Source organism: Acanthisitta chloris, unplaced genomic scaffold (assembly GCF_000695815.1).
Source record: "Acanthisitta chloris isolate BGI_N310 unplaced genomic scaffold, ASM69581v1 scaffold8184, whole genome shotgun sequence".
NCBI lineage: Eukaryota > Metazoa > Chordata > Aves > Passeriformes > Acanthisittidae > Acanthisitta > Acanthisitta chloris.
The window spans coordinates 36,932-53,687 of record NW_008667742.1 but is presented as its reverse complement, the minus strand read 5'-3'; the positions used below and the strand labels follow the sequence as shown (position 1 = coordinate 53,687).

At 46.9% G+C, this 16,756-nt stretch overlaps 1 protein-coding gene across 1 annotated transcript; it reads right to left on the bottom strand.

Moving 5' to 3' along the window:
- Positions 1 to 943: 943 nt before the first annotated feature.
- LOC103800267 (tumor necrosis factor ligand superfamily member 15-like) lies at positions 944 to 15,224 on the bottom strand. The gene is made up of 4 exons (XM_009072639.1): positions 15,027 to 15,224; positions 8,009 to 8,060; positions 7,094 to 7,141; positions 944 to 1,371 (listed from the first exon to the last, which is right to left on the bottom strand). The coding sequence occupies exons 1-4, from the start codon at positions 15,222 to 15,224 to the stop codon at positions 944 to 946; spliced, it is 726 nt and encodes a 241-aa protein (XP_009070887.1).
- Between the last annotated feature and the right edge of the window lie 1,532 nt (positions 15,225 to 16,756).

Genomic DNA, 16,756 nt, shown 5'->3' with positions numbered 1-16,756 from the left:
GGACCACCACAGCATTGGCAGTGGTTGCAAGGGGATGCACCAAGACAGTGATTTCTTCAGCTGCACTTGCTTTGCATTAAATATAATGAAAAGTAAAATATTGCAGAGGTTTTCTCTCCAAATTTCAGTGGCTGATTTAACCATGTGCAAAGTTTTGCTGTGTGTGTGTGTCTCTCTCTACCTTGTCTTGTCTGTTTTCCTGATGTTAGGACCTGGTGGGGACATTCCACTTCCATGCTGAAACAGAAAGTGTATGTTTTCCCTAGGTCTTTTACACAATATTTTGAGGCTGTGTCTTGATTTAGAAAACTGTAAACAATTTTTGGGGAAAAAACCAAAAGTTTCAAGTAGCTTCTGCAAAACACAAGATAGAATTTTAATTTACTTTACAGGGAAGCTGGAAGGGATTAATTAAACAGTTAATAATTAACCTGAGCTTTATGTTAGTGCAAAGTACTGAGTAAATCTATTCATAAGGAAATGATGAAAAGAGAATGTGAAGAAGGGTCATGCAAAATTATACTGGAAGTGCTGGAGAAGATTCAAAACACTTTTGAGTTGAGGAAATTGTACATTGGAGGTGGAATTAGTGATGTAGCCTAGCTGCAATATTCAACATTCCTACCCACAGGTATCAACTTTCCTCCTTAGCTTACAAAGATTTGAAGAGCTTCCAACACATTTTTCTGCTTTGGTTTGGTTTGGGTTGGTTGGTTTTTTTTGGTTGGTTTTTTTTTTCTTTGTGGTTTTTTTGGTTGTTCAATTCAACCTGCAGCTTCAGCTACTCATTAAATTAAGGCTCCAGTGAGCTGCAGGTGTGTGATGGTATAGAAAAAAAAGAAAACAGCAGAGATTACACCCCAACATGTGCCCACAAAGTCAAAGTCCAATAAGGTCCCACCAGGGCCCTGAAGGATAGACCCCACCAGCTGCTGCCAGAAACCTACAGTAAAAAGGCACCAAAGAAGGTTTTGTGCTCCTTAGTGTAATCCACCAGCTTGATGTCACTAACATTGACCATTAGCTTGTCCCCTACTTCTAAGGAGACCACAGCACCCAGATAAATGGGCTGGAACCAGCTGTTCCCCTTCTCACTAAGGGTCTTGGTGCCAGTCAGCAGCTGAGTGGGCTCAGGGTAACTGTCAGTGACTTTGGTGATGATCTCAGTGACAGAATTGGTTTTACTGTAACTTTCAATGGGCCCTCGGAAAGTGACCTGAGCGTAGACATAGTAGTCCCCAGACACAGGTATCACCAGAGCGTTGCTGGAATAAGTCAAGTTGTTCTTGGTAAAGGCCAAGCCTCGTTTGTCTTCCCACTGCAGGATGGGCAGGTGATTTCCCATGGTCTCGGTGAGATCTTGTTTCTTCACTGCAGGAGGAAGAGAGAGGAAAAAGAGTTAATTTGCTACAGCCAGGGATATGCTGCTGAATGTAATGTGAGATCTCTGCTCCAAAGGGCAAGGAATTTAAATAGGGTCATCAAAATCCTGGGACAGAAATGTTCTTATTTCACAGCTTGAAAAATTAGGTGAACTGGCTACAGGCCAAACGGATTGGCCAAATACTACTGGACTGCAATCCAGTGGCATTTTTGTGGATGCCCATAGGGTGTCTAGATCTGAGCAGTCAGGACTGAAAGCCAAGGATGTTTCTGGAAGGCCTTGACCAGCATGAACTGCCTGAAGAGGTGTGCTCTTGTGGGCCAGGTACCAAAGGATGAGACTGTCCTTCCTAAAGGCTGAGTCTGGTGGCACTGGGAAGAAGCACCAATGGCTTTACCTTGCTGTCTTACCCATTTACAGGGTAAAAACCTTGTCCTTAAGTGAAACCAGTGCTGGAACAGTTGTACACATGGGTACCATGGTTGTACCTAATGGTTTGGGACAGTGAGTAGTAGCAATGCAGTAGCAATGGGTTGTGATGATGTTTCTTAGACAGACACTACTGTGCTTGCAGAAGTTATACAATGACCATCCCAAGATGTCACCAAGCACTGAGATATACCTGACCTTCTCTTCCTGAAGGGTGTTGGGGTTTCTCAGCTCATCTTGAGCTTTGCTTCCTGAGTTCTTTCAATGAAATTTTTTGTTGTAGAATTGCCTTTGGTTTATCACTATCACTTGATTTTACCAAAAGCTCAGAAGATCCCACTGTACTTCAAGAGGCCAAATTTCAAAGCAACACATTATATGTAAATCATTTTTATATCTCTCTTTCTTGTAATGCTTTGCTGAAACAAAACACTAAGCTTGGTGTCAGCCTCAACTTTCTTTCAGACTATTTCCCAGGCTTGTGGTTAGCTGATGACAAGCAGAGCTCTAACCCAGGATCCACCATCAGTCTGATCCAAGCTGAGGATACTTCCCAGGCTGCAGGGAAGAATTCAGGGAACTGCTACCCTATTCCCTTCACCTCTCCTCCACCACTTTCATTTCTCTCAGACAACAACCAGATGAATAAGCCTCAGGACTTGCTCATTTTCCTGCAGGGAAGCAAAAGTTGTCTCTGCTCTTTACTGACTGTCACTTAAAATTGTTGTGGTGAAGCAACAGCTGAGGCAGTGGAAAGGAAGAGGATAAAAACTATTAAGGTTCTGCCAGGCATTAAAATGAAACTGGAAAATTAATGATAAATGCTGAGAAAAATTGAGGCAACTGATTTCTAGGAAGTGAGATCTTTGTAATGAGCTTGAGTTAAAGTTTGAAGTTGATTTTGATTCAGTATCTGGGGAAGGGATGTGTGAGCATGGACAGGGAGACGAACAGAATGCAGGTAAGGGAAGGCTTTGAAATTCCCTTGGCAATAACCATTAGGTTTATCCTGGATGAAATGAGATTCAGAAAAAGGAACATGCTCAGGTCCCAGTGGCACCCATTTCCTTCTCTCTTCTGGCAATACATAACCCACGAGGAGACAAGAAGGTGTTAGAAGGGCAATTCTTTGCATATTCTCTGAGTAGCACAACAAAATAATGGCCTTTTTTTTTCAGCCTGGCAGTGCTGCTGAAGTATCAGATCTTCCTTATCTTTCCCCAGGAGGCTGAGTACATGAGGAGAGTATTTCTGGGGGCAGGGGAATGATAGACAGGGATGGTGGCAGCAAGCCAGGCTGAATTGTGGAAGTATTATAAGGACTAGGAGGCTTAGAGGCAATGGAGCTTTGCCTGGTACAGAGAAAGAGAGAGGAAGAAAAGAAAGTGAAAGTCCTCATGGCCTGCCTTCATCCTCATCTACCTCTCAGTGTCTAGGGCTGAGTTTTGGTAAAAACTCAAGGAGCTTTGGGTCACTCTAAGGTTCTTAAGAGCTTGGAGTAACAGGTTCATAGCAGATGAAATCTTGTTTGAGATAGGAAAGATCAGATCATTTCCAGAAAATGTCCTGGACTCTTTTCCATTTTAGGAATTTTGGGGGGAAATTGCAGGGAAGCTGCCTGTGAAATACTCTGTTCTTTTCAGAATGATGTATTTAAGATGTCAATGACACTCAATCCCTCAGTGCTCTTTATCACTAAAAAGATCTCAAATGAAGTCCATTATTCCATAACTTCTAGAATTAGACAAGTTCACAGCTATAACTTCCCTTTTAGGATAAATTTCACTCTATTGATGCACTCTATTTTCAAGTTAATTAATTTTCCCTGTGCTTTCAGTACTGGTCAAGAGGCAAAATGCACGTTCAAGTGCCTTTGAATATAGTAGAGTTCCTTTTCTAGCAGCAATTGCACTTTGTACTTGTAATTTATTTCCTTCTTTCCTAAATTATGGAGCTATACTTCCTGCAAATACACCTATTGTGCTGACTCTTGAGGTAAATCTGCTTTTAATATGGGATTCATTACTACAGTTCCTTCAAATTTCCCACCCACTATACATTTCTGTCACCTCTTACATGTAGAATGACTTCTCCTTTGGCAAAATCCCTTTTGGTTTAGCCTCTTACTGAAGAATCCCTGTTGCTTGTCAGATTTTGGGTATATTTTATGGTGTATTGAGGGGTTCTTCAGTTCTCAGCCCTCACAAATGTGAGAGACTAATCCTGAACTCTGTGCTCTGAGTCTCAGCAAGAGGATAGAGTCTGAGTCTCCTGTTGTAGTAAAGCTCTTGTAACATGTGTACTGTAAAGTCCTTTGGCTGCAGGGTCTCTGGTGCTCAAGTTCACACCCTGAGAGTTTAATAAGGTCCTTAAAAGGTCATGTGGAACCACAAAGTGATGCTGTACTCAGATTTAGGAATGTGCTCAGATATCATTGCAGTATGATAGGCATGGGCCAGGCATGATGTGGTTTCTGCAACACAGTTCATCCAATTGGGGTTGAAGACAAGAAGGAGCAGGTGCTGGTCTACATCTTGACCCAAAGTGCAGCCAAACATGTACAGAGGGGATGATGGTAGGGCAGGGAGAAGTCATCACTAAGTGTACATTAGTGCACAGGAGAGAATGGGGATGGAGTAAAGTTTGAGCTGTGTATTCACATGGTTCATGCCATTCCTCACTGGCTATGACCACCCAATGAGAGACCTTGATGCCAGTTTGGATCAGTTCAGAATGCTCAGTGTGTGTTAAAAAGGCCAAGAGCAGGTGGAAAAAGTCATCATAAAGGAACAGAGATCAAAACATTGAGTTATTCTGCTACTGCAAAGTCAGTGGCATGAGGCCACACCTTGAATCCTGTGCTCAGTTCTGGGCCCCTCAGCTCAGGAGGGACATTGAGGGGCTGGAGCAGGTCCAGAGAAGAGCAACGAGGCTGGGGAAGGGACTGGAGCACAAGTGCCATGAGGAGAGGCTGAGGGAGCTGGGGGTGTTCAGCCTGGAGAAGAGGAGGCTCAGGGGAGACCTTCTCACCCTCTGCAACTCCCTGACAGGAGGTTGGAGTCAGGTGGGGGTTGGTCTCTTCTCCCAGGCAACCAGCAGCAGGACAAGAGGGCACAGACTCAAGCTCTGCCAGGGGAGGGTTAGGTTGGAGATTAGGAAGAGATTTTTTATGGAGAGAGTGCTCAGACATTGGAATGTGCTGCCCAGGGAGGTGGTGGATTCACCATCCCTGGAGGTTTTCAAGCTGAGACTGGATGTGGCACTTAGTGCCATGGGCTAGTGACCACAGTAGGGTTGGACTGGATGATCTTGGAGGTCTCTTTCAACCTGTCTGATTCTATGATTCCCAGGGAAGTACTCTGGCTGGTTCTCATTCCTCTCACTCCTCTGCTCTCACTTGCAGAATATATGTGCCTAAAACTACAAAAAGAGAGGAGACCTGGAAAAGGTTTCCTACAAGTGAGGGTTTGTGGTCTACCACCTTTGCTTTCAAAAAGGTTGGAGAAAGTAACAAAGATCAGGAGAATAATTATTCCCTTTACCCTTTCTGTGCATCAGTCCTGGTTTCTGGAAAAAGTAGGTGGCACCCAAGAACTCCTCATGCCCAAAGTTTAGAATAATAGGAAATATTTTCTGATTGCCATGTGCTGTTAAGCTTGGGAACATCTTGTCACAGGGTACAGCACCAAAAATATGTTTAGGCTAAAAAGGGCCAAGGATATTAGGTTCTCTGATGACTACATAGCACAGCAGGGTGGGTGTAGCCTTTCTGCACAGAAAGGACAGAGAAAACCCCTTTAGCTTTCTCCTTTTTCATGTTCCTTGCCATGGCCAACAGCAACTGGCCTGAAACAGCAGGTCAGAGGATGGGCACCATGCCAGGGAAGCTGCTTGGGAATGATGGCAAAGGAATTTTTGTAAATAGGAGGCCTGAGGAAATTTGAAGAAAACTGTTGGGTTCTTCCCTGTGGCAACTGGGCATTTGTGCAGCCCTGGGGAGTTCCCATCCACAGAGCAGTGCTTAGGCTGTTCCTCTGAGTCACTGCACCAGGAGATGCTGGATCTCTCTGCCATGGGGGGACTTGGAGGAAACAGAGAGTTATACTAGCATAGTCCTTTTGCTCTTGCAACCTGCACTTAAGCAAAGATGTGATTTTGGACGAGGACAGATCAGTTCTGGAGCTCTAGACACCCACATGCCAAAGGGAAAGACACCAAGGATGTGCATCAGGAAGGAGCTTGTGGATTAGGGAAACAAAACTATGCTGGGAAAGACATCAGCCCTGAGCTAATTGACTGAACCCTGGAGGTGGATTTCCATGAAGGCTCACACCACTTCCTGCATGCTTTGAGTTATGAAGTGCACCTTGGGGCCACACTTGGTGTTGGGGAAGCCTCTGCAGTGAGCTGTACTTTCAGAGGTATAAATTGCCTTAGGCCATCTGGAAAGCCCTTTGGCACTAGGCTCCATCCACACTGGAGCCAAACAGGAACTTTTCTCTCTTCTCTGGTAATACCAGGTAATAATTTTCCATGTGGGTGGAGCTGGCGAGGATGGGGGATGGCTCAGGACAGTGTCCTTGGTGTGGTGACAGTTTCAAGGCTGAGGTAGTGAAATGGTGACCTTGTAAATAGTGGCAGCCCCTCAAAGAGCCTTGGCAACCCCTCAGAAAGCCTTGGCAGCTCACCCTGCCACAGCACTTTGCAATAGCACCTTCCTAACACAAGATCAAGGCTTGGAGGGTTCAGCTTGGCATTACCCTTCCCTTGCTTGCTCCAACATGTGTTAGAGACAATCTCACTGAAAACAGGGGGGGAATTGATGGGCATATTGTGTGTGTGGCCTGAGTCTGGTCTTGTAGAAAAATAAGGTCTAACACTGGCCTTATTTGACCTGATTTTGCTCCAAAACTGGTAGTTCTTGCCTATTCACTGCTCCATGAGGGCTTGCTTGAGCTTGTTCCCCTGCCTTTCTAGGGGATTCAGCAGATCACTGAGCTATCAGGCACCTATTTAAGTTCAGTTATAAGAGCAGCTCATTCAGTGAAAGAAACAGCTTGGAAAGTGGTGATGTTTCTGTCAACTGCCTCCTTTGTGGGCCCTTTTCTACACACACAGGCTGCAGTCAATCTGTCATGGTCAACGAGGCAAAACAAGGATTACTTTCCCTATGTTTCCTGCAACATCTGATCCTATCAGATCTCTATACACCAAGGTCATTGCACCACAGCATCTGCTGTAAAATCCACAGAAAATGTTTCAGTTATGGACAAGAATTACCTGTCAGGTGTGCTCGTGGCTTCTCTTCACTGGAAAGTGTGTCTGTAACTGAGGGGGAAAGGAAAAAAACAGGTATAAGGATATTTGCTGCTGTTCAAGCCATAGAATGACACAATGTCCTGAGTTGTGAGGGACCCACAAGGATCATAGAATCCTAAAATTTTAGGGGTTGGAATGGAGCTTACAGATCATTTAGCCACAACCCCTCCTGCCATGGGCAGGGACACCTCCCCACTAGAGCATAGGATCATTGATACAAGTCTTGGCCCTGCACAGGACACCCCAACAAGCTCACCATGTGCTTGGGAGCATTGTCCAAACACTCCTAGAGCTCTGTCAAGGAGTGACCACTGCCCTGGGGAGCTGTTCCAGTGCCTCTGGAGGAAGAACCTTTTCTTAAGTCAATGAGATTTGAGCAGTGGTTGATGCTAGTGAGGAATGTGTTCTGGCTCTTCCCATTTCTGCACAGTTCTGAGTTGGGAGTTATTCACTGTGATCATTTATTGACACCACAGAGGTAACAAAATCCCTTTGCAAATTAGCTGGTCAGACCTGCTGGGGGGTGAACTGATGGGAGGTATGGTATGCATGGATAAGAGTGTGGCATACATGGGCTCCCAAATCCCTGCTTTTGCATGTTCAGGGAGTTACACTGATCCCAGAGAGCTGCAGGGGAGGTGTGTACCTGCACACCCTGGGGTTAGAAATGCTCACACTGTTACTGTGGCCCCACTTATCTCCCTGCATCTTGTCACATAGCTTTGCCTCTGTCTGCCCTGGCTTGTTTGGCTCAGGAAGGATTAAGGTGGTGAGAGCAGAGGGTACGTGGGGAGACATCTGCCAACAGCTTGTTGGGATTGCCAAACCACCACTGACAAAGGTGCTGGGAATAGGGGAAAGGACTGGCAAACTTACCAGCAGCTACTGCCCGTTGCTTCAGGAAACGAGAGCCCATTTGTTCTGTGACCTGCAGGAGAAAAGGACAAGCAGTTAGCTCAGGGCTCCAGGCTGTACCTCCCCACAGGGTCTTGTTTGAGATATCTCAGCAAATGGAATACACTGCAGTAACATTAGGGAGTTCAGCTAGAGATTTTATGCAAAACCACAAGCCCTGACAAGTTTTTGCTTCACTGCAAGACTGTTCTGCTGTTTGTTTGAAACCTCCTGCATCTCTGAAAGGGTACCAGGAGCAGGATCTGGGCTCCTGTGTGGGTTATGTGTTAAACTCAGCTTTGTCTGAGGCTGCCAAGCATAACTGGGAGAGGACCAGCAGCGTGGCCAGTGTGAATTAGGCATCATTAACCCTCCTCTGGGATGGTGACTCCATCCAGCAGTGCTGGAGCACCTCTGCTGCTCAGAGACTCTCCTGTCCATGCAGAGCAACATGAGCAATTCTCCCCTGTCTCAAGACTCAGTAGCTCAGAGCCTTTGCAGACACAAAGATTCATCCACAAGGCCACCAAAGAGGCTAGCTGACATGTAGCAGGTACACCTGCTTTTTTCCTGCATCTCTGTTATTTCAGACTGTAAGTCTGTTGCTTAGGTCTGTCTTGAATGTTCAGTGACCTCCTGGGGAAGCAGAATGATGCTGAGCAGGATTAAGAGTGCAGCTGGCAGTGGGTGAGCTCAGCAGCTTGCTGACACTGCACTGGGTGAAGACAAGGTGGTTCATCCTTCCTCACCTCTTAGGTTCTGCTCCAGGGCTGAACACCCACATTACCCCCTCATGCCATCGCGTGTTTGCCTGGCAGCAGGGCATGGCCCTGGGCCCTGCCAAGTGCTGCTGCTGTTTAGCAGTTCAAAGAGATGCTGCTGTCTACCTGCCACACGCCTACCAGAGCTGCTCCTTCTGAGTCACACCTGGGCATGGCTCACAGCTCCTCACCAAGTGCCAGTCCTTGGGAGGATGCTGTAGGATGCTGAGTCTGGATCCAGCCTCCCTGAGGTGTGAGGAGCAGCCCTGGTGCTGTCCCCAGGGCACAGCTCATGGCAGGTTGGTGCCAGAGAGCAGACAGTGTGGACTGTGCAGACAGCTCAGGGCTGACTGTCAGGGCTGTCAGGAACAGCCATCACACGTTTGTCAGGAGCACACTGGGCTGGTTTGGTGTATTTTATGAACAGCTACCAAAACCACATTGACTAAACTGCCACTGCTCAGCTCGCAGCAAAGGATTTGAGGCTCTCTGCTTAATAAACAGGCTGAAACACTATTAGTATGTAGATGTTGAAGCTGTGTCCAGGTGGCTGTGTGTACACAGCTTCAAATACCGCAGGAGAAGGAGAAGACAGAGAACTTATATTGGTTGGGGGAAGGAGAATATTTGTGTCAGAAGAGTCAGGCTGCCTGAGTTTGGAGACTGCTGGCTACTCTAGTAAGCCCAAAGATGTTTTAATGTTTTACTAGAAGTAAACATCCATGTGCTGCTGCAGAGAACAGTCATTTCTGAAATAGTTGCTCTAGGGTGTGGGGGGGAAATGGAGAAGGAAAACAGTAGGGATAATTCTCCTCTTTTTCCTCCCTTGCCTACCTGTACACACATATATAGCTCAGCCCCAGCTGCTCTGCTGGAAATGCCAACTGGCAGAGGTAGTGGTGTGACAACTCAGTGCAGGGCTGAGGGAGAGTCAGTGCTGCACAGTCAGAGTGAGATGTCTGGGCCTTTCATTATGTCTAAGGACTTTATTCAAGGTCCTGTCTACTTGTTGTGGTGTCCAAACATAACTGTCCTGTTGCTGTGACACAGACACAGCCAGGTGACTTTGCTCTTCCTCCCAAGGGAAGCACAAAATCAGCATTGAGGATTTCCCTTGCACACTCCCATTGCTTGCAGCCAGATCTGTGCTTATATTTACACCATTATTTATGTGACACTTCCTATGTATTTAGCAAGTGACATTTTAACAATCCTACGTACTGCAACAAGCTACAAACCAATCCCAGACCTACATTTAAGTATGTAACTTCTCTGGAACTCTTTACATACTTGAAACCTGATTTCTGCTGAAGTTCTTTATATAAACTTGGATGTCGTAATACAAACAGAGGTGACAGGAGAGTGGGAAGGACAGCAAGAAGAACTGTGCTTCTTCATAAAAAACAACAACATTATTTTGGTTAAACCTAGATTTACTTATTTCCAAAGAATTCCTGATAGAAACTCCAGGTGCAGGAGCAGCATTCCTAGATGTTAAAGGACAGCAGATAGATCAGGATGCTGCAAGGTGCCAAGTTATTCTGTCACTTGGCAAAGATTTTGGGTTTTGTTCTTTGTTTCCCTAATTGTGCTATTTGATAAGTATGCAAATCTCAATCTCCCATAGAAAATATGTTAGCACTAGATAATGCTACATAATGACAAGGTGTTAGTAATACTTGTCCTAAATAGGCACAGATGTTGTACATTGATGGTGAGGGACAGCTAAGCACCATGAGACAACAGAGATCATTTCCACAATTAGTGCCTTTCTCTCTTTGCCTCGATTGCTTAGCTGTGATTCTGAAAAGTTCATAGCCTTGTTCCAAATTTCCCTTTGCTTACTGTGGAGAGACCAACCAACACTGAGTGAGGTTGAAAATCCCACCTTACAGCTGACTCACACACACCCTGGACAGCCAGCTCTCATTACCCTGAAGACTGCAGGATCCAAAACATTTCTAGCTGGTTTTGGTACCAAGAATGTCTCCAAATCCCAATGCATTTATATCCAGATATTGCTAAAGCCAAAAAGAAGGGCTGGACATCCCCTGACCATGTGCTTTGTCTCTTGTACCTCTGGGCAGGGCCAGGGGTATCTCATGGAGAACTGTGTGGGGAAAGCAGTTGGCACTGCAGGAAGAGGGATTAATAAGCAAAACATCCCCAGGACCTCCATCCACTCTATTTTTAGCACAAGACACTATTTCACAGGCAGAGACACTGCATGTCATACATGGGACATTCAACCCCAATTTTGCTAGCTCCAGGGATGCTGCTTGGCCTGGGCTGGGCATTTTTGGTAGGGGCCTGGACAATAGTGCCCAGTAGAAGTCTGTCCCCAGGGCATGTGCTCACTGACTTCAGGGCCCATAAGGACCATGTGCAGCCAGCAGCAGTGGCCTGTCACTTTTACTGCTGCTGCCTTTTGGCATGGGAATCCCAACACCTGGGCCCATCCAGGTGCAATGCTTGCTGCTCCTCCCCAGGCATTTCTCCTTCCCTACATATCATAAAGCCATTTCAGGTTCTCTTTTCCTCATGGGCAGGCCATGAGGGCAGATCTTTTTGGAGCTTTGCTGCCAGCTTACTGACTTCATCCTTTGCAGCAGGATCAAGGTGGAGCCTCTGGGACTTTTAAGTCCCTCCTGCACTGCCACAGCTCCTTTCTGCATTGCAAAGCTGGCATGGCACAGACATGGCACACAGACAGGTTCATGTGCAACCCTTTGGACAGGCTTTGGAATTTCTCTTTGTGCTGTTTATAGTCCTGACATGCCAAGGATGCCATGAAAATAAGCCCCAATACCAACATCTGCAGGCTACAGGACTTGATGTTCTGCTTTCCTGAGCCAGCTGAGCAGGTTGCTGAGGCAGCCAGAAATGCTTTCCTGGCTACCATGCCATTCCCTTGGTAGATTTGGCAACTCAGACTGAAATTTGTCTTCCCTTTGAGGAAGGATGCACAGTAATCCTGAACCTTCCTGTGGAAGGGCATCACTAGAGCCTTTTTATATATTTCCTGCTAATAACTCAAGCCATGTGGTGTTGTTTAAAGAACCCTATTTCCTCACCTTTGAAGCACAAAAGAAAGTGATTTCTCATTCCAAAAGGAGCAGTGTGAGAGCCTGGAAAGTGTCCAGGAAAACCATCATCAGACTAGAATTATTCATGACTCAATATACCATGACAGGCAAAAAACTGGTGGCTCAGATATGTTGCTATAATGGGATAACTTGCCCTACATTTTTCCTGAAGGGGACATTTCCAAAGGAAGAGGGAAGCTTGCACCCCTCCAGAGGCAAGACATGACACCATGTGCACCCACACAGAAGCAGAGATGAATGAAGTGCCTCACCCCAGAGTCAATGTTCCAAGTGGCACACCCCTGTTGCACAAACCTTCCCAGTCTCTCCTGCTCCTTGCTCCAGGAAGGACTCTCTCAGGAATTTACTACATCTGCTTCTCACCTGCTGAGTCCCTCCCTCCTCCCAGGATTGTCCCCAGAGCATGAGAAGGTGACAATCCAGCATGTGTGGGCTGAGCTCTGGTCCTGGGACAAGACTCCTCCAGTGACTCTGCTGCAAGGGTCAGCAAGCCAATACTCATCTGGTACAAACATGGGTTTGCTCACTTGTCCCAGTATGCCCAGGACATCCATACCCCAAAACCAGTGCCACAGAGAACTCTGACACAGATACTGGTCCCAATAGACCTCCTGATTTGGGCTATCAATGGGGCCCAAGAGGAAGGAATCATTTAGCACTCCAGTTCTAACACTCTGAATGCAGGAGGAAATGCAAAAGGACAATTTCCTGAGAGCCTTTATGGCCCGAAACATTCCCATGGATTTAACAGCCTATAGCCATGCAGAGCTGCATGCAGGAGGGCAATGGTGATACTGAAGGGACTGGAGCACCTCACTGATGAGCAAAGGCTGAGGGAGTTGGGCCTGTTCAGTCTCGAGAAGAGACAACTGAGAGGGACCTCATTAATGGATTAAAGCACATGGACAGGAAGTGCCAAGATGATGGATCAGACTCTACTCAGTGGTGGAAACCAAAAGAACAAGAGGGAACAGGCAGAATCTGATGCACAGAAAGTTCCACCTGAATACAAGGAAGAATTACTGTGCAGTCACTGAGCACTGAACAGATTGCCCAGAGAGGTCATGGATTCTCCCTCGCTGTGTATTCCAGAACTGTCTGGACACAACCCTGAGCCATGAGCTCTGGGATGGCTCTGCTTGAATAGAGAGGTTGGACCAGACGACCCACGGTGGTCCCTTCCAACCTAACTGATTCTGTGACTGAGCCCCTGGGCTCAGACCATGACACACCTCTTTGGGGGTTCACAGAAAGCCACATGAGCAGGCAAATCCACCCATCTATGCTTTCTTGCTGGACAACACTGATGGTACAGCCAGAGAGCAGCTGAATGAATGAAAACCCCAGAGAGGCAGGATCCAGTGGAGATGCAGCTGCAGTTCCTCCCACGGGGCTCAGCACAGCCCTGTAGGCACCCAGCCAGCCCTTGTGACTTTCCTCTTCCTCACTGGGACTGTAACTTATCTGATCACCTCATTACATCATTGTGGGAACACTATGAGCTCATATGCACACACATTGGAATACACACTAGGGTAGCCCAGGCTAGAGCAATTCCGATGGCTTATGTTCTGCTTTTCCTCTAAAGGAGCCAAACCCACTTTTCTCCTCCAAGAGGACCAAGAGCCAGGAACACATTAGACTACTCAAACAAGCTAACACTTCATTATTCATTCAAAGATTACGTCAAGACTAACCATTCTGCTCTGTCCAACCTCGCAGGACGCAACCAAAGCCCAGTCCACCTTCGACAGCAGTGAGAGGGTCAGCGCAGTTCCACGCTACACACACGCAAGGAGTTGGCAGATTTAACAGCCTGAGGTATGACATGAAAGCAGAGGCAGCTAAGACAGGCTCTGCTGCACCCAGCAGCGTGGGCACAAGCCACCAGCGATGCAGACTCGAGGTCATACAGGGGCTAGCGCTCGCGCACGCGCAGCCATGGATACAGCTCTCACGCTCCAAACATCCGTAGGCTAAACGTGTGTGAGGCTCCAAAGATGCCTTCCAAGCCACTGCCTAACCCCTGCTTTCTTGTGCCTTGCTTTCCCTTCCTAAGTAAGCTGGTAACGAACAGGGAATTTCAGAGCTGGAGTTAAAATGAAACCTTATTTTTTCAGACCTGTATGTAATGTTGTATCCTTCTAGCATAGAATCATAGAAACATAGAATTTTAGGGGTTGGAATGGACCTTACAGATCAGGTAGTCACAACTCTCTCTGCCATGGGCAGGGACACCACCTCACTAGACTAGGATGCTCAAGGCCTCATCCTGGCTTTGAACACTGCCAGCCACCACTTCTCTGGGCAGCCTGTGCCAGAGTCTCACCACTCTTACAGTAAAAAACTTTTTTCTAGCATGGGGTAGTCCTGCTGGATTCATAGTCTACCAGAGAAATATGCACTTGCAGTCTGGCACCAGAAGGAATGGAGCAGCATAGAAGAATGTTAGAAACAGTCAAAGCAGAAGCTTGTCTGGCTAGGAGCATAAAGTGAGTGCAGCTGGTGGTCAAGGGAGAAGAGCTGAGAACATCCCTAGATCTAGAGCAAGTTTCAATGGGGAGTTAAAAATAAAATGTAAAATTTAGGGTCAGACTCCTTAATTGTCTCCAATGTGATCTCTGCAGAAGTTTGCATTAATATAACACGAAAGCTGTCCCTGTCAGCCCAGTGATGGATGAGAGGCACTGACATCAGCAGCATGGTCAGCAGCAGTTGGTGGAATCAGACACTGGGGAGAGGAAGTCTCAGATTTGAATCAAAGAATGGAGGAAAATAAGCCATAGTATCCAAATTTGGCAGGAAAAAAAAAATCCACCAGTGATTTTTTTTTTTAAAAAAGCATATCCTGCAGCATATCATTAAAAGTTTTAAAGTTGTGCATTGTCCTGTGAAATTCAGTCAAGAGGAACAGCAACCGTTAGTTAAAAAGCTGGAGCAATAATAAGCTTTATCCTGGGCAGATTTTCTTAGCATAAGACAGAAGGACTATAAGAGTAAGTTTCACACATTACCTTAACCATGAGAAATCCAGAAAGAGCATTCAAAGAAGCAAACCAAGCACCGTGGGGATGCAGCACACTCCTCCTCGCAGCGTGGCAGGAGGGCACAGAGCAGGTGGCAAACTCTTACCTGGCTGGCACAGGAGTTGGGGGCTCTGAGGTTTCCAACCAACAGGTAGGCAGTGGGCAGCATCAGCAGCAGCACGGAGAGCAGGCAGAGCAGCACAGTGCATCTCATCCTCCTCAGATCCTCCCGGAGGTGCATCCCGTAGATTTGGCTGATCCCAGGAGTTGCTGCCTCTGGGTTTATCTCCACCACTCGTTCCATGCCAGCGCCTGCCAAAGGAGCTGCTGCTCTTCCCCGACGGCAGCTGCGAGCTGCAAAATCTCTTCTGGCCTCTGCCCTGCATGGAGACCCCCATTAAATAAGAGCTGTCCCGAGTGTGGGAAGGCACCGCAGCACACACCCCCTCCCTCCCGAGGAATGCACCGCCTACAATAGAAACCCAGCTCAGGGAACGGGAGCACCGCTCTCCCCGAGCCTCCTGCTCCTGCCTCTCTGAGCCTTTTTTTTTCCTTTTTGCCCCCCCTTCACTGTGCAGAAGGAAGCTAGGAAAGTCCCAGTGGGTGGAACCAGGATAAGCCTTGCTGCTGGGCTGGATAAGCATGAAAGCTTTTCCGCATGGCAGAGGGAACATGAAACCAATGGGAGTGAAAGAAGCAGAGGGGGAGAGCTGAGCGGCAATGCTGAGCGGGCAGTGCTCACCGCCCAGCGGTTTGTTCTTGCTCGGAGAAATGGGAAGAGGCTTTTAGGGAAGGTGAGAGGATGACAAGTGACCCCAAAGAAGGGCTCTGGTTCTCTGAAGTGTTGCTTTGTGCCTGTGGTTTGGCAGAATTCACATCAGGCTTCAGGTTGCTCCATATGGAGCATCAGTCAAGGGTCAGGCCTGAAATAGGATGTTTTTCTACTGTGGGGTTTTGTCTTCTCTGAAATCGGTTTAATGTGCTCTCGTGGAAGTCTGTTATTGCTGCTTGGAAAAGCTGGGACTTTATTGCACTTGAAAAAAAAAAAAAAGGTGTCATGTTACTTTATGAGCAGCTGCTATCGCTGATGACAAGAGCTGCTGCTTATGGGCAACCTCTGGAGCTGCTCAGCAACAGATCTCAGGGGAACAAGCTCAGTCAGCAGCTGATGCCCAGCTGGAAGGGGCTGCTATCTCCTGGGAAAGGCTATTCCATGCCTGCTCCCTGCCCCTCTGCAGCAGCCCACCCTCCAGAAGGGAAAGCCACCCACTTAGGAAGTGTTGGCAGGACCTGTTCATAGAGATGTTGCCATTTAGACTTACCCAGACTGTTGAAATTGGATTTTTTTCCCCCAGGAAAGTTCTCATCAAAACTGAAACTTTCTTTGATGTATACGTGCACACAGTGGTGTGCAGAAACTTCTCCTTTTTTTCCCTGGGTAGAGAAACGGGCTGGAAACTTAATAATTTTTTTTAGTGAGAGAGCAACAAGGTTTGGTTTCCCCCCACCTCCCCATGAAAAATGTTTCAGGTTTGGGTTACTGAAAAATGACTTCAAAGAAAGAAAACTGATTTCTCATGTCCCAGAATATCTGTAATGTCTCCTCCTCTCCCCTAAAAACTCAGTCAGCTCTTGCCACTTCAATAACATTGCCAGAAATTTTCCCATTACAATAGTCCAGTGCAGCTCTTGATACCCTAGAGAGCTAAAGTCATGCTCTGAGCAGAACATCTGATTTGGTTAGTGAGGATGACTGAGGCTGTTGGCAGTGTGGATGGAATCCTTGCCAGCAGACTGGACACAGAATAGCCCAGGGAAATAGAATAAGCAAAAAAT